Source organism: Somniosus microcephalus, chromosome 15, assembly GCF_052327205.1.
Source record: "Somniosus microcephalus isolate GS21.2 chromosome 15, FLI_Smic_1.0, whole genome shotgun sequence".
NCBI classification, from domain to species: domain Eukaryota; kingdom Metazoa; phylum Chordata; class Chondrichthyes; order Squaliformes; family Somniosidae; genus Somniosus; species Somniosus microcephalus.
This window is the reverse complement of record NC_141001.1, coordinates 68635687-68660074: the sequence shown is the minus strand read 5'-3', so window position 1 is coordinate 68660074 and position 24388 is coordinate 68635687. Positions and strand designations below refer to the sequence as shown.

At 45.4% G+C, this 24388-nt stretch overlaps 1 protein-coding gene across 5 annotated transcripts in view; it reads left to right on the top strand.

Moving 5' to 3' along the window:
- Positions 1-24388, top strand: part of LOC147107010 (DENN domain-containing protein 5A-like) — a 239324-nt gene that overhangs the window by 153432 nt on the left and 61504 nt on the right. For all 5 annotated transcript variants that reach the window (XM_086007967.1, XM_086007963.1, XM_086007965.1 and 2 more), the window contains 4 exons: positions 619-750; positions 3944-4096; positions 12998-13085; positions 13695-13776. In XM_086007967.1, coding sequence (XP_085864093.1) covers positions 619-750; positions 3944-4096; positions 12998-13085; positions 13695-13776 — 455 coding nt within the window. The remainder of the gene's footprint in view (positions 1-618; positions 751-3943; positions 4097-12997; positions 13086-13694; positions 13777-24388) is intronic.

The window sequence follows — 24388 nt, the reverse complement described above, 5'->3', positions numbered from 1 at the left end:
TAAATTAGACACGAGAGCCCAGTCCTTTTTATGCATACAGCCTGCCCATAGCTGAAAGTACTTGTTCTGTCCTGTGTATATTGACAGTGCATGTGTATATTGTCTAATGATACTTGGGGAAATGGGTCAGTGTGTACATTGGCACATTTGAAATGGCAGTGTATATATGTGGAAGAGTCCAAACGTAATATTGAAGGTTATTGCAGAATTTGTTGTGGTATTTCTCTTCAGTGGGAGGTTAAAATTCTCTGTCACAATATCCTGAAGCTTTTTTCTGATTTTAAAATGGCATTCCGGTACATATTTATTGCTGTTAGTTGACTTGAACATTATAAAATGTATTATTATGGGAGTGTATTATGAAAAGTATTTGCATTTCTGGTTTTACCATAACTTTAAACTTAGTTTTTCTCCAGTTTATCATGCTGGTCCACTCATCGATCTTTTATTTAAAAAAAAAAAAAAAAATTTTTTTTAACCCTACCTCTCCCCAATATAGAATCCCATTCAAAACTATTTGAGCATGATGACCTGTTGATTTTGAATGCAAGTTGATTGTACATGCACCTTCTGGTGATGTGGCTCATAACATTTATTCTTCTGTTTCTCCGATTGCAGAAGTACATACAGGAAGCTCGGAATCTGGGAACAGGCATGCGTCAGCCTAAGCTGTCCAACCTCTCTCCATCGGTAATCGCGCACACCAACTGGAAGTTTGTTGAGGGCCTATTGAAGGAATGTCGTAATAAGGTAATTGTGTTTTTCTATGTAATTTTCTCCCCTTCCCTCCTGAAAACACTGACTGTGGCTGGGGGTATGGTATCGCCATACCAGCACCTTTTAGGAGCTCGCCCAAGTGCCATTTTCATGACTAAGTCTAGATCATGATTGTTATCAGATTATTTGGGACATATTGATTATTGCAGCCAAGCTCAATCCTGTCTACACATACAGGCATCTTTCAGCAGCAGTCACTGGATCGTAAACAGGAGCAGAAAGTGCAGCTGTCTTTTTTTTGTGTCCACTCCCTTCCTCAGCCCAGGACCACTGAGGCTAGTTGTAATCAAAACCCCAACTGTTTTCCTTGCTGAAATCGGCTAACTCAGCACAGGTCAGGGATCAAACCTGGGGTCTTTCTAATCTGTATAATACTATGCCAGATGGTGCATTAGCTCACAAAGCCAATGCGAAGTTCTCACCTTTTTTTTCCAGAAGAAGGCCAGTATTATTAGCTTGAGTCATTGGGCTCGATTTTGCCAGGCCCGAGGAGGCGGGATTGGAGGCGTGTGAGGTGGTAAAATCGCAAACAAAGACAGGCGGGCCCAATCCCGCCTCCATCCCGCCTCTGAGCAATTTTCCCAAATGCATGTTTTCTGATCCCGTTTCCATCCCGCCTCCAAGAGGCAGGATAGGCCCTTAACAACCAGTTAAGTGCCTCTATAATCCCATTTTGAGAGGCCTTTCTGATTTTACCACTTTTCCCACGTCCTGCACGTCTCCTCTGGAACACGCCAGTGAATCCTGGCGGCCTCACAAGTGGATTGCTTACTAACAGCTGCAGCTCCACCATTAAAAAGGCGTTTTCAGCAATCATCATTTGCAGGTGGCAGAACTTTGTTGTCTCAGGTCTGGGGGAACTTTTAGCAGGCATACCCATTGCTGTGGAAGTTTGGAGCCTGACACCCATCTCCAGTGTGACCTCCTGGGAAACCCCTCTCGCCACCTTGACTGAGCACTTGCTCAATATACCAGAAGCATGGGAACCATTTTTTTCCTTTCCTCCTGGACATCAGATTCGGACGAAGACCAGCCGTGGCAGCAGCAGAACCATGAAAAACAGCACCACCAACAGGAGCGCCAAGCTGCTGCTCACCCACCTGAAGCTGCACAGGCCAGAAGGCGCCAGCACGTGACCACATTGCTGCCCGGGATGCAAGGGACGCACTCATCTTGGCCAGATTTGCTTAGCCTGCACAATCAAACACTTTTGCCTCGCACCTTCTTATCAGACCATCAACAATGGCCAAGAACCTGTGGATTCCTATCACTCTGACCACCATACTGACAATTGCAAGTCGCACTAAGCCCTCAATGTGGAAGTCCCATTAGCGAAATGACACACGCCACAACTTCGACAGTTTGCCATCAGATTTTTTTATGACAATAAGCAACTGATGGCTTTTCAAAATTAAGCACAACATTACACCCAAGTGACTACAGTAGCCAGCCTTACCATGGAGGTAGCCATCCTTTCCAAGGAGGTTGCCATCCTTTCCGTGGTGATGCGTTCATGCGCCAACGCCTCCACAAAGGCTCTGCTCATGTTAGCGATGGACTCCTCCATTCACTCCACACTCGCAGCGACCCTGGAGACAAAACCTGCCAGAGACTCCTGCACCTGTTCCTGGAGTTCCAGCACCATTCTCCTTCTAGATGGACCTGGAGGCACAGGGTCGACATGCAGCGGAGCCGAGCTGGGAGCGTCCTCTCTACTGCGACAAGGACTCTCCACTGCTGTCCCTGTCTCCACCATCTGCTGATGCTCACTTGTGAGCTGTGAAACACCAGGTGATAACTCTACTCTATGTCCCGAAGGTCCCACTGAGGTGTGAGTGTCTGCGCTGGTGCAGGGTGCGCTTAATTCTGCTGACGGAGCGCCCTCAGAGGTTGCAACTTCCTCTGAGGAGCCTGGAAGCTCAGGCTCTTCCTCCTGCACAGTGGGGACGGGGGCTCTCGATGGTCCTGTGGGGGAGTAAAGGAAAGAGTTAGAGATGTGAGGTAAAGGTTGCATGCACATTGAATTGTGCAGATGATCATAAGTCAATCTGTTAGAGCATCAGAATCATTATCAGTCACTCATGCAATGTCAATGAGAGAGATGCCAAACTATTCCGTCACCAGCTTGCTGTGATGCGCTCACCTGTCTGTCCCCCACTTGGGAATCCTCCTCGATCCTGGCGATTTCCAGGGCCGTCTCCTTTCAAGCGGTGAGCTGGGCTACTGAGGGTGGCCCTCCTCCTGTCCTCATTCTTTCCCTCTTATTGTGGCCTCTCTTTTCCTGCAATGAGGGACACAAGTGGAGTTTGAGTGAGAATGCAGGAGTGAGTGTAGAGAATGCATAGTATAGATGCTTAGAAGGAGACAAAGGGCCCTCCCTGTGTGTTGTAAGTTGTTGTTGCATCACAGTAATAGGGAGTGTGAGGGCTGCATGGTCGAATAGTTAAGTGAATGTGACCATAGAGAGAGAAGGAATGGGTAAGGGTGCAGGGATGTCGGTGTCAAGTGGGATGTGGAGGAAGAGGTTGGCAAAGCAGAGTGCTGGTGAGGAGAGGCGATGGGGATGAGATTGAGGGTGATGAAAGTCATACTCACTTTTCCTGTGCGGAGAAGGTCATGAAACCTCTTCCTGCATTGCAGCCAGGTTCTGCTGCACATAGAGATGGCATTGACCTCCCTGGCCACTTGCAGCCACACTGCTTTAGTCTGTTGTGGTGGCTTTTTTCTCCCTGAGGAAGGGAAGAGCACCTCCTTATTAGATCTTGCTCCCTGCACCAGAGCTTGGAGGGAGGGCTCATCAAAGCAAATGCACACTTTTGCTTGCTGGTGGACATGGTCACTAAATGAAGTCCTTCATACAATGTCCAAAGCATTTCCAGTCTCCAGAAGAAGCAAGGCTGCATTCAGGCCTTAAATCCAGCAGCACTGATGACGTCATCGGAGGCAACTTTCAGGATGGAAAGACTAATTGGGCCAGGGGTTCCCACATGCTGGAAATCAAGTGCTCAATTAGGGGAAAATCGCACTTTTTTCCCACATCACACTGGAGTCGGGGTCCTGACACGAAAACCACCTGACATGCCCCAGCCCGACCCCAATGGCAAAATCAAACCCATTGTGTTTATTTTTGGATGTGCTTATCGATCCACATGTTTCTCTGTTGCAGACTAAGCGCATGTTGGTGGAGAAAATGGGGCGAGAAGCAGTAGAACTGGGTCACGGTGAGGTGACTATCACAGGAGTGGAGGAGAATACGCTAATTGCCAGCCTCTGTGATTTGTTAGAGAGAATATGGAGTCATGGCCTGCAGGTCAAACAGGTAAGTAACCAAGGCACATTTCAGGGATTTCTAACTCTTTCATTAATTTCCTTCACCATTCATGAATGTAAGGAGTCATTTGTGTGTGAAATATATGCAGATCTTCTGTGGCATTGCTTATGGTGAGTCAAAGGATACACTGTTTTATAGCAATATACAATATAGATGTGTTTAGGCCATGTCGAGGATAACCTCAGGAATGCTGATTTATAGTTGCTGATTAAGACAAATTCTATTTTTTGTTAAGTGGTATTTTGCAATTTTTACTGATGCTTTGGATCAACTTCCACGACTGTCCATTATTCTGTGAAAGCTATAAATGAGTGGTGCATATATTTTTTCCTTTACCTGTGTATTTAATTTTTGCCCCTTACCAATTTTAAACCTGAGAATAGACAGCAAGATAACATGCAGGATGTCCCAGTTGGAGTTAGATATCTGCGCTGGGAGTTTCCTCAAGTATATCCCGATCAGCTGCTATAACTGTGGTGAAAGATCAGCAGGAATAGGGTTTCCACCGAAGTCGTAGCAGCTGATCAGGAGAACCCCGAGGAGATTGCTGGCTCTGATGATTTTTTATTCGTTTGTGGGATGTGGGCGTCACTGGCAAGGCCAGCACTTATTGCCCATCCCTAGTTGCCCTTGAGAAGGTGGTGGTGAGCCGCCTTCTTGAACCGCTGCAGTCCTTGTGGTGAAGGTACTCCCACAGTGCTGTTAGGGAGGGAGTTCCAGGATTTTGACCCAGCGACGATGAAGGAACGGCGATATATTTCCAAGTCAGGACTTGGAGGGGACCTTGGAGGTGGTGGTGTTCCCATGCGCCTGCTGCCTTTGTCCTTCTAGGTGGAAGAGGTAGTGTGTGTACCTTTTAAGAGGAACAATGTTTTTGAAGCCCCTGTATACTGTAGTACCAGTAGTGACCACTCGGGTATATAAGCCTGTGTAGCGACTTGTGTTGTTTAGTTCACCTCCAGACTTTGTTCAGTAAACACTTGTTAAATCAACTCCTGCATTCCGTGTCTCCATTAACACACGGATCTAACAGTGGCGACGAGTTAGAAACGAACTTACCTGCAATTCGGCAGCACCTCAAGGGGATCGATTCCTCAGACGAAGGTCGAAGCCAGAAGCAAGAAAAAAAAAATAACTCGAAGAAACTCGAAAACGAGGGCCAGGCTTGGTCTCCAGTCTGTGGTTTCCCCAGCTAAACGGGCTGGTGGCAGGTAGTGCACTGATCCTTCCTGGGCTGCGGCGGGCTACAGCTCGATCGGGTGGCTCTGCAACGGGGCCGGGCAGCGAGTCAGGAAGCAGAAGCAAAGAGAGAGAGAGGGTGGAGCACTCAGGGCGCGGCCAGTGCTGCAAAGCAGGTCGGCGTTCGGACCGAGCAGAGGGAGGGGAAAGTCCCAGAGGGTCCGCTCCACGACGGGAACGGTTCTTCAATTACGGAGAGAATATTGAAGCGATATATATATAAAAAAAATAGAAATACCGTGAAAAGCTGCAGGTCGCAACGGGAACCATGGAGAACAGCGCTGGCAGCAGCGGCAGTGGCGGGAAAGCGCGGGAGGCGCCATCTTAACTCGGCGGGGAAGAAAGAAAAGCGCGGAAGCGCCATTTTAGATTTTCAAGATGCCGAAGACTGGCAATATTACTGCTTTCGATAGTGATATAGAAGATTGGACCACATATGTGGAAAGAGTGGAGGTATATTGCAATGCGAATGAGGTAGCGGATGATAAGGCATCGGTACTTCTAAATCTGATGGGCGCAAGGACATACGGGCTGTTACGAAACTTGATCACTCCAGCCAAACCGATGGACAAGAATTTTAAGGAGATTGTTGATACCTTAGAGGAGCACTTAAACTCAACACCGCTGCTGATAGCGGAACGATTCAAATTCTTCAGGAGGAATCAGCTCAAGAATGAAAGTAACACTGATTACCTCACCGAATTACGAAAGCTGTCAAAGCACTGCCAATTCGGGGCAGGACTGGCAGATTCTCTACGAGACAAATTCGTCTGCGGTCTCCTAAGCGAAGGAACACAGAAAAGACTACTTTGAGAAAGATTTGACACTGGGCAAGGCTTTCAGTGTGGCTGTATCATACGAAGCAGCAGCAAGAGGAGCTGAGCTGCAGAGATACAGCAAAAACCACAGGACTTCGGTACCCATGAAATGACACGGGGTTTCGAGAGATGTTATCGCTGCGGCAGATCCACCCATGACCAGAAGGACTGCTGGTTCAAGGACAAAGCATGCAGGCAATGCGGAAAGATGGGACACATTGCACGTGTATGCAGATCTGGAAAGAAATCCGCTGACAGTAAAAAGGTCAATAAGGAAAAGTACAGAAAGGTACAAATGATGACGGACAGTAGCTCCGAAGACCAGAAGAGCGATAGCGACTCCGGAAACAAGAGACTAAGCAGTCTCAAATTACATAATGTAATTGCCAAAGAAGATTACCAGACCATTTGGGTTACCCTCACGATAGCGGGGTCCCCAGTCAAAATGGAGCTAGATACAGGATCAGCTCTGACCGTCATAAGTCGACGGGATTACGAGCAGCTATTTCCGCATATACCTTTGAAAGACACATCCATTGTCTTGAAGACATATACGGGGCAGAAAGTATACCCCAGAGGGAAAATAAGGGTGCCTGTTGTATATAACGGCAAGGAAATACAGAAGTTGTATTTATACGTTCTGCAAGATGGTGGTCCACCGTTGTTGGGACGTGAATGGATCAGAAAGATACGTTTAGACTGGCACTCCATTCAGGCACTGACGGTGACCAGTAAGAAAAAAAGCGATGATGACATCATACCTGGACGATTAAAAGAAATCTTGGCTAACGCCAAAGAAGTGTTTCAACAGGAACTAGGAACCCTGAAAGACGCCACCGCCTCAATAAAAGTGGAAGATGCGGCAATTCCCAAGTTTTTTAAGGCAAGGCCGGTGCCATACGCAATTCGTCGAGGCAGAGCTGGAGAATTTGGAAAAAGCAGGCGTGTTATCCAAGGTAGATTGGAGCGAGTGGGCAACACCCATCGTCCCGGTCATGAAGAAAACGTTGAATAATGATAAATATGAAGAACAGAGAAAAGTCCGCATCTGTGGGGACTTCAAGGTGACTGTAAACCCGGTTCTTCACACGGTACAGTATCCTCTTCCGAGGATAGAAGATATTTTCGCCTCACTATCCGGAGGGAAACGTTAAACCAAAATTGACTTAGCACAGGCATATCTACAGATGGAGGTTGAGGAGGCCTCTAAAAAGTATCTCACGATAAACACACACAAAGGCCTGTACCAGTACAATCGACTGGTTTTCGGAGTGGCATCAGCTCCGGCTATCTGGCAAAGAGCTATGGAGCAAGTCCTGCAAGGGATTCCGGGGACTCAATGCTACCTAGACGACATCCTTGTAACAGGAGAAAACGACAACGAGCACCTTGCCAACTTGGAGCAGGTGCTCACGAGGCTGAGAGAACGGGGCCTACGAGCAAATCGCCCCAAGTGCGAATTTTTCCAGAAACAAATATCATATTGTGGCCATGTCATTAACGAAGAAGGGTTGCATAAGTCACCTGAAAAAATTGAAGCGGTCGTAAAGGCCCCAGCGCCTGAAAATGTCTCGCAATTAAGGTTGTTCCTGGGATGAGTAAATTACTATCATAAATTTTTACCAAACTTGTTGACGGTTCTGCACCCGCTTAACGCACTGCTACAAACGGGAGTAGTTTGGAAATGGAGCGAAGACTGTAAACGTGCCTTCCATAAATGCAAAGGCTTGATCACGTCCAGGGAAGTGTTGGCTCATTACAACCCATCACTGCCAATCAGACTGGCGTGCGATGCATCCCCTTACGGCGTGGGAGCGGTATTATCGCATAGATTCCCTGATGGCTCGGAGCGGCCGATAGCTTTTGCGTCACGCTCATTAAACTCAGCTGAGCGTAACTATGCCCAGATCGACAGGGAGACACTCAGCCTGGTGTGGGGGGTGAAGAAATTCAACCATTACCTACACGGACAAAAATTTACCTTGTTGACTGATCTTCAACCCCTCATCTCCATATTCAACCCTAAAAAGGGCTTTCCCATTATGACAGCGCAAAGGCTACAGAGGTGGTCCCTTTTCCTAGGAGCACACCAATATGACATAGAGTACAAAGGAACAAAACAGCATGGGAATGCTGACGGGTTATCGCGCCTACCATTGCCAACGGTGGAAGAGGCGCCTACAGTGGACCCAGTGGATATATTCCACTCGACCATAGTGGAATGTCTACCGGTGACAAATTCTACCATTGAAAAGGAAACGCGAAATGACCCGACTCTCTCACGAGTCTACGATTTAACGGTGAAGGGATGGCCAGCACATGGCGAACCACTGTTGCCAGCATTCTCGTAAAGAAGAGAACAGCTGTCAGTGTGCCGAGGACCCTTGATGTGTGGATCCAGAGTGGTGATTCCACCCAAACTCAAGGATAGAGTGCTAAAGGAGCTTCACGAGGGGCATCTGGGTGGAGTAAAAATGAAGAACTTAGCCAGAGCGTTTGTGTGGTGGCCAGGTATCGATGGAGACATCGAAGAAATGACCAAGAGCTGTCTAGGATGCCAGAAGGTCCAAAACGCCCCACCACAAGCCCCTCTACATCCATGGGAGTGGCCCTCATCTCCATGGCAAAGGGTACATATCGACTTTGCTGGTCCATTTATGGACTCAATGTTCTTAATTGCGGTGGATGCAGACTCCAAGTGGCCGGAGGTAATAAAGATGTCCTCCACCACCACGGGAAAAACCATCACAGTATTAAGGACCATATTTGCCAGGAATGGGCTGCCTGAACAGATCTGTTCTGATAATGGACCGCAATTTGTATCCGAAGAATTCAGGAAGTTCTTAAAAAAAACAATGGGGTTAAGCACTACACGTCCGCCCCATACCATCCCGCCACCAATGGATTGGCTGAAAGGTTTGCCCAGACCTTCAAGAAGGCCATAAAGGCCATGGGTAATGAAGACATAAATCTACAGCATAAGGTAGATAACTTCTTGTTTGCGTACAGGAATGCAACACGTGGTTACAAACCAAACCCCCGCCATGATGTTTTTCAATAGAAGACTAAGATGCCGGCTGGATTTGGTCAAGCCAAACGTCAGAAGGGACGTAGAGAACCGGCAATTACAAAGCATGAATGAAAGGCCAACTAGAACCTTCCAGATAGGTCAACCAGTTTTGGCCCGGGACTACCGTACCGAGAAATGGCAGCTTGGAACTATTTGCACACGACTAGGACCGCTGATGTATACCGTGGACATTGGAGAAAGCATAATAAGACGCCATGCTGACCAGATCATAGAGTCATCCGAAAAAGGACAACCTACACCACAACTCTATACGCCTAGTGATGAAGCAGAGATACCCATAGTATCTACCTCCGATCCGGTGATACTGGAACCAGATGAACCCGACACTGGCATTGAAGCCGAATCGACCGTGCCAAAAGAACCTACCACACCACCGAGGCGTTATCCGGACCGAGTCAGGAAACCTCCAGAGAGACTGAATTTGTAATTGATTAACTTCAGCAAATGTGTATATTATTGTTCTTGTAAAAATGTTATTTAATGATTACTTAAAATGTTATGTACTATTTATCTAAAAGGGGAGGAATTGTAGTGTATGTACCTTTTTAAGAGGAACTATGTTTTTGAAGCCCCTGTATACTGTAGTACCAGTAGTGACCACTCGGGTATATAAGCCTGTGTAGCGTCTTGTGTTGTTTAGTTCACCTCCAGACTTTGTTCAGTAAACACTTGCTAAATCAACTCCTGCATTCCGTGTCTCCATTAACACACGGATCTAACAGAAGAGGTTGCAGGTTTGGGAGGTGCTGCCGAAGAAGCCTTGGCGAGTTGCTGCAGTGCATCTTGTAGATGGTACACACTGCAGCCACGGTACACCGGTGGTGGAGGGAGTGAATGTTTAAGGTGGTGGATGGGGTGCCAATCAAGCGGGCTGCTTTGTCCCGGATGGTGTCGAGCTTCTTGTGTTGTTGGAGCTGCACTCATCCAGGCAAGTGGAGAGTATTCCATCACACTCCTGGCTTGTGCCTTGTAGATGGTGGAAAGGCTCTGGGGAGTCAGGAGGTGGGTCACTCGCTGCAGAATACCTAGCCTCTGATCTGCTCTTGTAACCACAATATTTATGTGGCTGGTCCAGTTAAGTTTCTGGTCAATGGTGACCCCCAGATGTTGCTGGTAGGGGATTCGGTGATGGTAATGCCATTGAATGTCATGGGGAGGTGTTTAGCAATACTGGGTAGGGGGGACTGGGGTTTAGTTGCACTAGAGATGGTCCAATGGGTTGGTAGCATTAGGGACAGCCCTGGGCTTTGGGAGCATGGAAGGATGGTTCTGGGCCTTAGCAGAACTGGGGTAGAGGTCCTGGACTTTGACAGCACTGCAGTGGAGCTGCTGGAGTTTGTTTCTTTATTCTACTCTTTCCTTTTCTCTTTCTTTCCTTACCTTTCTTTTTTCTTTCCTTTCTTTGTTCCTGTATCTGTCTCTCGTTCGCTCTCTCTCACACTCATCCTCTTTTTCTCTTTCTCACAGTCTCCCTTTTTCTCTCTCTCCTTTCTCTCTTTTCTCTATTTCTCTCCCTTTTTCCTCCCTCTCCCCTTTTCTCTTTTTTTTCTCTCCCTTGCTCTCACTTTCTCTCGCTTTAGCTCTTTTTTTTCTCACTCTCGTTGTTCTTCTCTCTATTTCTCTCTCTCTTTTTCTTTTACTCTCTCCTTTTTTCTTTCTCTCTTTTCTGAATCAAAAAGTTGGAAAGGATCTTGGGTTGTTTTCTCAAATTATTTAATCCCAGGTGGAAGATCTGGTTGCATTATTAGGTTCCAATTGATTGGCTATTGTTCATGTCAATCACTGCAAGCCACTCTCTATATCCTTGTAAGAAATTCAGTTTTAAAATACATTCTTTTCTGGGCCTTTCCACCCCAGACACACCTAAGGCCAATTGTATTAGCATTGCTGCTGCCCTGGCTAAGAATAGCGAACTCAGCCTGATCTGGGAATGGTATCTTCCTGGTCTGTGTGTCTCAGTTGCATACTAGGAAGTGGACTTAAAATCGAGGAAATCTTCACATGGGGTTGGGGGGGAAATTTTCCCAGCCCTAAGGAGGCGGGTTTGGAGGCAGGACTGCCGGTAAAATGGCAGTAACTGGGAGCGGACACTGACCCCGCTCCCAACTCGCTTCTGTGCCGTCTTCCCAGGCAGTTTTGAGGCTTTTCCCCATTTTGAGCCTTCTGCTGCGGGCTTCCCGATGGCTGCGAACCTCGCCAGGGTCAGCGAGACGAGCAGTGGGCCTGCGGGGGTGAAAAGGGTCGAAATGTAAGATGTAGAGGTAAGTGATGGGTGCAAGTGTGGACAGGTAAGTATGAGAGGTGAGTGTAAAGTGTTAGAAAAAGTTTCCTTACCATTGCTTCTTCCTGCAGGCTTCAACTGTTGAGGATTCGGAGATGCCTCATCCCAACGGCAGAGATGACAGAATGGCTGCTGTATTTTCAGATGCTGCAGCCATCTGCTTTCTGCTGAGGAGAGAAGTCTTGGTAAGCCTATGTGCAAAGGCTTAGAACAGAGATTGTCGGTGTTTGACAGCTTCTCAAAGCTGTCAAACACTGAAAATTCAGCTGTCAAAAATTTTTCGACAGGTGAAGCATCATAGGCTGACGTCATCTGTTACCGGGTTTCCCTTAATTGGCCGGTGCGGGCTTAACAAGGCCAATCAAGGGAAAATAGCGTGTGTTCGTCAGACGACGCTGGGGGCGGAACTAAAACCCGGAAGGCAGGAGTCCTGCCCCCAACTCGACTCGGCTGGCAAAATCCAGCCCATGGTCTTTAAAACCATTGTATTTTCTACATATTGACGGCCAAGGGTCCTGCGGTTAGATGTTTGCTTCATTGTAGTTGTGCTGCATTTAAAAAAAAATTGTGCTTGCCCAGTACTGGTCTTTTAAGTTGCACTCAAACAAGAAGTTCAGGATCAAGGAGTGGAAAGGATTCAGTCACCAATCACTGCACTTTGCTGGAGACATTCACCAGTAAAGCCATCTAAGCTAGTTCTTTCCTAACAGATGTCTATGAGGCTGCTTTTCTGACTGGGACAAATTAAAATATGTCTTTCAGGAAGGAGGTTTATTAAAAGATTGATTTCTACAGTAATTCTTCGTGGTTTTTTTTTTACACTGAATCCTGCTTTAGCTCCATGCTTCCTTTCCCCACACACCCCTGGTGACGCTCCCCTTTTACTTATTTTCCATGAACTGTTTTATTTCACGATAGTACTGATCTTTAAAATTGTCGGAAGGCTTTTGAATTCTTTGAGAATTTTCCATCTAAATTGTAAACTATTTTAATACATTTTAACAATGATTTAGTATATCACTGATGCCCTTGCCACTGTCTTCATTGACCTCCATTTGACTCCTTGTCTACAGCTAGACAATTTCAAAATACTCATCCTGAATACTCTATTGCTTCACTCCACCTTTCCTCTGCAAACCTTCTGAGGCCCTATGTCCCAGCTAAAATCCTCCAATTTTCCAGTTCTGGTCTACTGTGACCTCTTCATCCTTCATCTCCCCTTCCCCCAGCTTCACCATCTATAACCAGACTTTCAGTGGTTGTGCCCCTTGCTTTTTGCCTTGCTATATCTCTGTCCACCTTCAAAAGTTTCTACAAAACATAGCCTCTTGATCATTTTTTTGAGCTATTTCCTGCTCCCTGACCCTCACCTACCTCTCGGAAAGAGATGTTTTGTTGCGTGAAAGGCACGACATAAACGTCAAGTGTTATATCGCATATGTTGTATTTTCTGTTGATAGGGTAAATCAGCACTATGGTCTCACCTGTTACATTACCAAGAGAGTAAGGAGAAAAAAGAAGCTGTATTAGGAGGCACCAGCAGCTCAGGTAGGGAGTTTTAATCTTTGAATGTGTATTAATAGAAATTTGCCAAGTGTTGATCATATGTGGAATAAACTTCCAGATAAAGTAGTGGTGTCAAAAACTCAGAAATCATTTAAAAAACAAGTGGATGCTATAGTGGGTGACATTCGGGTCTCTCTGGATGGATAAATTCAGATGGGCCAAATGGCCTTCCGTGACTGCAATTATCTTGTGAATATTTGAAAGAGAAAGATGGATAAATGTTTTAGGTGATAACTTTTTTTTCTCTGGGTAAGGACGGCAGCTTTTCTTCCCTAAAGAATGCCAGTGAACCAGTTGGGTTTTTACGACAATCCGACAGCTTCATGTTCACTTTTAGTAATACAAGTATTTTATTTCCAGATTTTTTTTTTTTTTAACAACTCAAATTCAGATCAGATTATTTAGTCCAGGCTTCTGGATTACCAGTCCAGTAACAATCACCGCACTACCGTAGCCCATTATGACACTACCATACCTCATTGCAGTAAATCAGTGTGGTTGGTGCCAACGGAAAAAGGATGTATGGTACAGAAATGGGGCTGTAAATGTGTGAAAATTCCAAATGATTTCACATTTTGTTGTTATCCGTAGGAATCATCCAGGATCAAGAGAGGAGAAAATTTGATGGTCCTGCCATGCCTCCCTTAAAGATCTCACTCACCCAGGATATGAGGCGAGTTCATTATCCTAACCTGTTTGTTACTTGGTCCCAAAGAAATTTAGATTTGGTGTTTAAATTATCTTTTGAAAAGGTTTAGTGTTAACTCATTTTGAATTGTGCGATTCAGTACTTCATGCTAAAATGATAGAATCAGACAGCCTTTGTCAAACTCCAGGATCAGGGAGTTTTAACGGGAGTTTAACAATTGGATTAAGTTTTTTTTTTCTTACTTTTTCAAGAATTAGGTACACTGTAATCACAGCACAGAAGGAGGCCATTCAGTTCATCATACCTGCGCTGGCTCTTTTGAAAGAGCTATCCAATTAGTCCCACTCCCCTGCTCTTTCCCTACAGCCCTGCAAATTTTTCCTTTTTATAATGTCAGTTGTTCAGATCCATGGGATTGGTGTTACAAACATAAAAATGAGAGGCAGGAAAAAAAATAGCTGGTTCACCAAGCCTGGCCCATACTGTCCTGGTGCAACTTAACAGCGTGACCCCCATCACCGCACTCCAACCCACCAGCAGCTACGTAACGTCCTGGGAGAGGCAAAAAAAAAGAGATAGAAACCCTAGACCAATTGTGGGGGCTAAAAATCTTGGAAATCCCTCTCTAACCCCTGAATGTTTACAGACCAAGCAAACTAGTGGCCCTGACCATTTTGTGTCTAAAAGTTGCATCAGATAAGAAAGCTATACAGTGCCATCTGCTGGGCAGTTGTGCAAACAAGCTGGAATTTGAGGAACAGAAACAGTAGCAAGGTTATTTTTGCAATTACTTTACCGTGCTGCTCAATGCACAAGATATTGGCCCTGAATTTCTGATCTGAGGCTTCCTGCGGGCGGATGCCTCCGATCAGAAAAATTCTACGAACCTACCTGCTGGTCCCGGATATACAGAGGCTTCCAATTCTTGGCCTCTGCTCTTTGAAATGCGCAGAGGCTCACATATCCCAGGGGCGCATGCCGTTCGCAATGCCCCTGGGATCACGTGGGCCAGCTCAACCAATGGAAAAAGGGAACCCCCCTTCATACTTTTGACAGTTCTGTACGCATGGAACTGTCAAAAGTATGAATGGGGATGACTACAAAAATGCACTAACACACTGAGATAAATAAAGAAAAACCATTACATATATAATATATGAATTAAAAATGGCATTTAATTTGTTTAAAAAAAAAATTGAATTTTTTAAAATATATTTTAATGGGGCTTAATATAACCTTACCTTATTGGACAGGATTTTTAATTTATAAGTGAGTGATAAAATCTTATTTTTTAAAAACTCTTATGCTGGTAAATGCAGGCCTTACGCCTGCTTTTACCAGGCGTAAGAATTCTAAGGCCTTTCAGCGGGCGGAAGTTGAGCAAATTGTGCAACTCTCCACCCGCAGAGGCACTTTTCTTGGGCATGCGTTTTGCATGCCTAAACCCGAAACTTGCGCGTACACACCTCGTCTGCATCCGTGGGGGTCGGAAATTCAGGACCATTAATGTAAACGTAATACCACTTAGAATGGTAAATATTTTATTTTTTAAATGTGGTGCCCGCCCCCCCCCCCCCCCCAGTTAATCATGGTTCAGATGCACTGTTTAATGCATAATTACTTTAAAATAGTTTCTGTAAATTCCATGAAATCATCATACAATATTGCAGCAATTAAACCTTCTGACAGTAATTTATTTTTGTTTTTCTGACCAGACAATGCATTCCCTTATTTTTCCCCCATCGGGCAGCCTTGGCTCAGTGGCAACACTCTCTCCTCTGAGTCAGAGGTTGTGGGCCCAAGTCCCACTACAGGGACTTGAGCACAAAATCTAGGCTGACACTTTGGTGCAGTATTGAGGGTGTGCTGCATTGTCGGCGGTGCCGTCTTTCAGATGATATGCTAAACTGAGGCCCCGTCTGCCCTCGCAGCTGGATGTAAAAGATCCCATGGCGCTATTTCAAAGACGAACAGGGAAGTCCTGGTCAATATTTACCCTCCACCAACACCTAAAACAAATGATCATGATCATATTGCTGTTTGTGGGACTTGCTGTGCGCTAATTGGCTGCCACGTTTCCTACATTACAGCAGTGACTACACTTCAAAAGTACTTTTGGCTGTAAAGTAATTTGGGACATCCTGAGGTTGTAAAAGGTGCTATATAAATGCAAGTCTCTTTTTTTCCCCCCCTTTCTCTCCAGAAGTTGTTGAATCATGCTGTAGTATGGTTCCACAGGTGCCAGTATCTTGCCCAAATAGCCATTCTCCATATGTGAGCCAAGACTGTGAATGTCTGCAAGCTATTTGCCAGTGGAGAGCAGCTGGGCCCAATCATGTTCTTGCTTGTCATGCACATATCCGCACTTCAAGTAGTGGTCCCTGGATTGTAATCAGAAGTGGAAATGCTCCTGCGACCCCCGCCAAGCCCACAGTGCCAAGTCAATTGTAATACCCGTACCACTATCCCATATCGGGTCACTCCGCACAGACCAGGAATCGAACCTGGGAACTTCTTCATCTGTCCTTTATGCAATTAAAGTGTGCCCTTGTCTTCTGTTACAAAACACTCATGTTTGTTTGTTCTTTTCAAAAAAGTAGAGAATGAACTTATGGTTTACAGAAACTCCTTTTTCAGGCCTTACTTTGAGTCACTAATATAACGATTTTTAAGGGTGCAGCTAGTACTGTTATGGGGGGTTCTAATGGTTCATGTACATTATACAATGTAGGTGCTCAAATTTTATCCTGTAAAAACACACCGGTCCCCTTTCATTTTAGTTGCTATAGTAAATGTAGGTAAAACCTATAATTGACCCCTGATTTTGCTACAATTTGTCTGAAAGTCCGTGTATCACTTGTAGGACTGATCCATAGGATCATTTAATTATGTAACTATTGTTGTGAGCCTGGCACTGGTTTATAGAATGACTTGCAACCCCTGATTTGATGCTGTTCTATGAATGAAAAACAATACTGATGCAGTTATGTGAGTTAGGCACCTGCAGATTGTGTTGCGCTGACTCCAACTGAGCACTTCTCTGGCACTATCTTGACCTGAAATGCCATACTTGTAAGAGAAGTGTAATCTTAGATTTGTTTCTTACATACAAGACTGATTATACTTATGAGCGGAAAGTATAACTCCTATGATAATGTAACACTGTCAGTTGCAACATTTAAAAAATAAGGTTCATGGCGATAAAGTGAAACCAATTGCACACCATTTAAACAAATTGTATGGAGTAACATATCAAAATTGGTTATGTATGTTTGTAAAGCAAAAATAAGCCTGATATGAAACTTTTCAAAAATGTGCGTAGATGGTAATTTTATATATTAGCGGCCAACTTGGAATGTAATTTAGTTAATTTTTTTGCTGTTGCATTAGTTTCCTGAACTATTCTGTATTCTCAGCACTACTAGCAACATTTCATGGATGTCACTGAGAGACATTTAAACTTTAAGCATAAAGTTAAGTACAGATAGTTGAACACACCACAGAGCCTATATCCCTGGGGCTTTAAGACAGGATCAGACTTCGTGACATATCAAAAGCTATCAAGTGAGGCATGAAATGGGTTTGTGTAAAGCCATTTTTAGTCTCTGAAATTCAGTGGCCGTGTTTGTTTGGTGGGCATTGTTGGCATTTCCACATGCTTTCCTTTTGATCTTCCACACCAGTGAAAGTGAAAACAATATCACGCACTGACATCCCCAAACAGACAGACAATTACAAATGCCATAAAATGGTGGTTTGTGTTGTTTGAAATATTTTGGAATGATCCCAAAATGAAAGCCATGAAAATATGAATGTTGTATGAAGATGCTGTGTTTTGCATTTTGCTTTCATACTTGTAACAGAAGTATAATAATATATTTCCATTGGTGTGATTGAATCCAAGGCCAGCCTAAACATACAGATAATTTAAATTAAAACTTCTAGTGGCTTTCAAGTGAGATTTACAGGCTTAAAAAAAATTATCTCCCACTTTCTCTACCAGTTTTCTTCTTTTTGCCATCTGCCCTGAAAGCGTCAAGTCCTCACCCAGAGTCAAGTTCCACACTCTGCCCAAGTGGCCATTATTCATGTATGAGCTTCGACAGTGAGTTGTCAGCAGGTGGAGAGGCCCATCACAGCTGAGCCCAATGCTGTCCTTGACCAACATCCATACACGTGCATCTCCAGATTTGGTGTTTAAATTATCTTTTGAAAAGGTTTAGCTGCTGTGGCTGTGATCAATTATTTCACCAGCTCAAATCTAGGACCATCCCAGTTTCTATGGCTCAACTACGGAATGGTTAAGCTCAGAGCCATCAGGGAGAGCAAAATAGTTTGCAGCAATTGAAGCCCAGCTCTGTTAGTCCATGCAGAAAACATCTGCGTCTGTGTGTGTGTTTTTCTTTCTCTCAAATTTTTCCCCTCTTTGTCACTCCCTTACTCGGGTTTAATCAGTTTAGAAACCCTGCCTTTGCAATCCTGCTTGCTCTTAGCTGGACAAGCACCTTATCACAAAGAATTTGAGGCATGTATTCAGTTTGAATAGTTGAACACTTGTAAACCAGACAAGGAGGTGGCTTTTTCTGAAATATCAATATCCAAGTGAGCCATGTAAATTGCTTATATAATAAAAACAGAAAACGCTGGAAATACTCAGCAGGTCAGGCGGCATCTGTGGAGAGAGAAACAGAGTCAACGTTTCAGGTCGATGACCTTTCATCAGAACTGGGAAATGTTAGAGATGTAACAGTTTTTAAGCAAGTACAGAGGCAGGGAAAGGGCAGCAGGGAGGAAAGAACAAAAGGGACGGACTGTGATAGGGTGGAAAGCAGGAGTGATTAAATGACAAAAAGGATGATGGTGAAAGGCAAAAGGGGATGGTAATGGGACAAGTAAAGAAACAAAAGATGGGTCTAGAGGAGGTGTAAATGGCAACAGCAGAATCATTACCAGCACCTGCTGTCTGAAAATCCAGAAGGTTGTAAAGTGCCTCATCAAAAGAGTTAATGGGCTGTATTGAGGACAAGTGAGAAACCCTTCCCAAGCTTTCCACAATCATCCCTTTGAAGATTTGTCATGATTTTCCTTTTCATGCCTCCAGAGAACATATCGGCCCGGATTTTGCGGTAGGAATAATGGTGAGGCTAATAGCACTCACCGTTGTAACAGGGTAAATCAGACAGCAACATCTGCCGTCCGCACGTGCCCAGTTAAATGCGGAAACCTGGAAGTTGCTGTCAGAGATACCCTGCTCCTCCACAGGATGCGCTGTTGCAGTCCTCACCGATAGACTCGGCACTGAAATGAATGCAACAGTGCGAACTTAGGGTACTTGCCCATGAGTTCCCCACTAAAGATGGCTGAAAAGGTTAGGGCTGGTGCATTCAGGAGTAAGTGAGTGTTTAACGGCGTAAAAAGCGATAATTGCTGCCGAACAACCTCTCTGGCCCTGAAAAATTAATTTTACAAGTATGGTGTCTCATTCCCTCAAGAATTTTTTTTTAACTTTTTCTGTCTGTCTCTTTTATCTCTCCCTTAATTCCATTTGTATTTTCCAATCTTCATTTCACTTTATCTACATAATTTAAATCTAATGTAGATTTCCTGCTTTATACTTTTATATAGGGGTACGATAGCATAGTGGTTATGTTACTGGACTTGTAATCCAGAGGCATCCGGAGACATGAGTTGAAATCCCACCATGGCAGCTAGTGAATTTAAATTCAGTTAATTAAATAAATCTGGAATTTAAAAAAAAAAAAGCGGAGTGTTGTAAAAACCCATCTGGTTCACTAATGTCCTTTAGGGAAGAAAATCTGCCATCCTCTGAAATGACAGCTCACCACCACCTTCTCAAGGGCAATTAGGGATGGGCAATAAACGCTAGCCTTGCCAGTGATGCCCACATCCCGTGATTTAATTTTTTTTAAACTTCCTGGTTTAGACTCTGCAGGCTGGATTTTGTCAATGGAAACGTACTGGAGGCGGGACTTCTGGTTTCCGGGTTTCAGTCCTGCCCCCAGCGACGTCTGACCAACCCACGCTATTTTCCCTTGATTGGCCTTGTTAAGCCCGTCCTGCGGGCTTACCGGCCGGCCAATTAAGGGAAAGCTGGTGACATGACGTCAGCTTATGACGCTTCATCTGTCTCAAAACTTTTAGATGAATTGTCAGCGTTTGACAGCTTTGAGAAGCTATCAAACACTGACAATCTCTGTTCTAAGGTGAGCTCTTGCACAAAGGTTCACCAAGACACCTCTCCCCAGCAGAAAGCAGATGGCTGCAGCACGAGAATGCAGCAGCTATTCTGTCATCTCTGCCGTTGAGATGAGGCACATCCGGATCCCCAAGGGTTGAAGCCTGCAGGAAGAAGCAAAGGTAAGTAACCTTTTTCTAACACTTTACACTCTTGCACCCATCACTCACCGCTACAGCTGACATTTCGACCCCTCTCACCCCCGCAGACCCACTGCTCGCCTCGCTGACCCTGGCGAGGTTCGCAACTGTCGGGAAGCCTGCAATTGCAGATGTAAAATGGGGAAAAACCTCAAAACTGCTTGTTAACTACCTGTTAACAGGCAGTTAATTGGCTCTAATCCCCTTCCCGCCTTGGAGACGGGTCCCTGCGTGACTCGGGGATTCGCCTCCTGGGAAGATGGCACAGAGGCGGGTTGGGAACGGGGTCGGTACCCACTCCCAGTTTCTGCCATTTTCCCGGCAGTCCCGCCTCCTCAGGGCTGGTAAAATCCAGCCCTGCGTGTCTCAGTGAGGATTCTTCAATCTGGTTGAAGAGACGCACTATTTTTTGCCCTGCTCACAGACGCCACAGATGCCCTGTAGAAGGCCGGATTAGAAAATGTCTGCACTCTAAAGCCCGCAAAAACGTTGTGGGCAGCTGTCAGCGAGGTGAAAGGCAAGCGTCGTTCCTTCACCACTGAAAGCAAAATCCGGGCCATCGTTAAATCAGCCCTCTAGATTTTCCTGCAAAGAACTTGTGATTTCCGAGCTCTTGTTGGAGATACGATGTTTCAAGTAGTAAATTATGGGGGGAAAATTCAGTAACGCCCCGTTTGGGGTGCCATTATCGGCCGTGCGCAAAGTTTAGCGCCTGGCACTAATTAGCGCCTCCGACACCAAACTTGGCTTTTATCGCCCCTGGAGGTGATTGGAGCGCTAAATCAGGCGCTTAGCACCTGTCTTAAGGTGCAAAGGCCGAGGAGCGAGGCGCTACCTCAGAGCGCTGGCGAAGCAAGGAAGGGCAAATCAAAATAAACCTGCAAAGTGCTGCTCAGTACTCAAAACTCCTTCACACAGCATTGAATCTCTCCAGAAGCCTCTCTCTCGCTCTTTCTCTCTCTCTCTCTCTCTCTCTCAGAATGCGTGGTGCAAAAATGTCACCGACAAAAAAAGGCAGGAAGCGGTCGCCTTTAAATAGCGCTCCCCTAGTCCCTTTCTGACAGCATAATGCTCCCCTCAACCTGTCGTTGCTAGCGGCAGGCGGTAAGGCAGGGGGCGCCACTCAATTTCCGGTCCGGGGCGTTGCGCACTTGACTGACTTCACAATCTGCCGGCGCAGGAGATCGTGGCGGTAGTGTTTAGCGCTGCCGCAAAATGTCTAGTTAATTTTGCGAGCGGTGCAAACATCACTGCGCCCGGGGACTAGTTGCTTTGCGCTCCATTAGCGCCCTCTTAAGGCGCTAACGGGAGGTGCAAACAACTGAATTTTTCCCCCTATGTCAAGTACACAGAACCGTGCAAAAAATGAACAGAATTCCTTCTCTACTTTTATTAAAAAGATTGTCAAATTATCTTTGTTTCTTTTCCCTTCACCTTAAATGTAAAATAAAATTCTGATTGAAAATCTCTTTAGGATTGCATCAATGATTGGATTTAGGGAGGACCATCCTGTTGGCACATGTCTTGGTGCTGTTTGAAATTCTGTTCAGTATAAATCAAAGATCACTTTCAATTCTTGTCGTCAAACAGGAAAAAATGGCTGCACCTTCATCGTCACTGGGTCAAAATCCTGGAACTCCCTCCCTTACAGCTCTGTGGGAGTACCTTAACCGCATGGACTGCAGCGGTTCAAGAAGGCGGCTCACCACCAGCTTCTCAAGGGCAATTAGGGACGGGCAATAAATGCTGGCCTTGCCAGCGACACCCACATCCCATAAACAAATTTTAAAAAACCTGCAGCAGTTTTGATTTCAGTCCTAGCTCAATTTTGCAGTTTCCTTCTTTGCAGTATTGTATATTATATACAATGAGCAGTGTGCAATATGGTTCTTTAACAGAACAGGCACAGCTGATAACTTGGTTTAAGTCTTACAAACCTGACCAATGTGTTAGATCCGTGTGTTAATGGAGACACGGAATGCAGGAGTTGATTTAACAAGTGTTTACTGAACAAAGTCTGGAGGTGAACTAACTACACAAGACGCTACACAGGCTTATATACCCGAGTGGTCACCACTGGTACTACAGTATACAGGGGCTTCAAAAACATAGTTCCTCTTAAAAAGGTACATACACTACAATTCCTCCCCTTTTAGATAAATAGTACATAACATTTTAAGTAATCATTAAATAACACTTTTACAAGAACAATAATATACACATTTGCTGAAGTTAATCAATTACAAATTCAGTCTCTCTGGAGGCTTCCTGACTCCTCGGTGATGTAGTAGGTTCTTTTGGCAAGGTCGATTCGGCTTCAATGCCAGTGTCGGGTTCATCTGGTTCCAGTATCACCGGATCAGAGGTAGATACTATGGGTATCTCTGCTTCATCACTAGACGTATAGAGTTGTGGTGTAGGTTGTCCTTTTTCGGATGACTCTATGATCTGGTCAGCGTGGCGCCTTATTATGCTTTCTCCAATGTCCACGGTATACATCAGCAGTCCTAGTCGTGTGCAAATAGTTCCAGGCTGCCATTTCTCGGTACGGTAGTCCCGGGCCAAAACTGGTTGACCTATCTGGAAGGTTCTAGTTGGCCTTTCATTCATGCTTTGAAATTGCCGGTTCTCTACGTCCCTTCTGACGTTTGGCTTGACCAAATCAAGCCGGCATCTTAGGCTTCTATTGAAAAACATCATGGCGGGGGTTTGGTTTGAAACCACATGTGTTGCATTCCTGTACGCAAACAAGAAGTTATCTACCTTATGCTGTAGATTTATGTCTTCATTACCCATGGCCTTTATGGCCTTCTTGAAGGTCTGGACAAACCTTTCAGCCAATCCATTGGTGGCGGGATGGTATGGGGCGGACGTGCAGTGCTTAACCCCATTGTTTTTTAAGAACTTCCTGAATTCTTCGGATACAAATTGCGGTCCATTATCAGAACAGATCTGTTCAGGCAGCCCATTCCTGGCGAATATGGTCCTTAATACTGTGATGGTTTTTCCCGTGGTGGTGGAGGACATCTTTATTACCTCCGGCCACTTGGAGTGTGCATCCACCGCGATTAAGAACATTGAGTCCATAAATGGACCAGCAAAGTCGATATGTACCCTTTGCCATGGAGATGAGGGCCACTCCCATGGACGTAGAGGGGCTTGTGGTGGGGCGTTTTGGACCTTCTGGCATCCTAGACAGCTCTTGGTCATTTCTTCAATGTCTCCATTGATACCTGGCCAACACACAAACGCTCTGGCTAAGTTCTTCATTTTCACTCCACCCAGATGCCCCTCGTGAAGCTCCTTTAGCACTCTATCCTTGAGTTTGGGTGGAATCACCACTCTGGATCCACACATCAAGGTTCCTCGGCACACTGACAGCTGTTCTCCTCTTTGCGAGAATGCTGGCAACAGTGGTTCGCCATGTGCTGGCCATCCCTTCACCGTTAAATCGTAGACTCGTGAGAGAGTCGGGTCATTTCGCGTTTCCTTTTCAATGGTAGAATTTGTCACCGGTAGACATTCCACTATGGTCGAGTGGGTCCACTGTAGGCGCCTCTTCCACCGTTGGCAACGGTAGGCGCGATAACCCGTCAGCATTCCCATGCTGTTTTGTTCCTTTGTATTCTGTCATATTGGTGTGCCCCTAGGAAAAGGGACCACCTCTGTAGCCTTTGCGCTGTCATAATGGGAACGCCCTTTTTAGGGTTGAATATGGAGACGAGGGGTTGATGGTCAGTCAACAAGGTAAATTTTTGTCCGTGTAGGTAATGGTTGAATTTCTTCACCCCCTACACCAGGCTGAGTGCCTCCCTGTCGATCTGGGCATAGTTACGCTCAGCTGACTTCAATGAGCGTGACGCAAAAGCTATCGGCCGCTCCGAGCCATCAGGGAATCTATGCGATAATACCGCTCCCACGCCGTAAGGGGATGCATCGCACGCCAGTCTGATTGGCAGTGATGGGTTGTAATGAGCCAACACTTCCCTGGACGTGATCAAGCCTTTGCATTTATGGAAGGCACGTTTACAGTCTTTGCTCCATTTCCAAATTACTCCCGTTTGTAGCAGTGCGTTAAGAGGGTGCAGAACCGTTGACAAGTTTGGTAAAAATTTATGATAGTAATTTACTAATCCCAGGAACGACGTTAATTGTGAGGCATTTTCAGGCGCTGGGGCCTTTACGACCGCTTCAATTTTTTCAGGTGACTTATGCAACCCTTCTTCGTTAATGACATGGC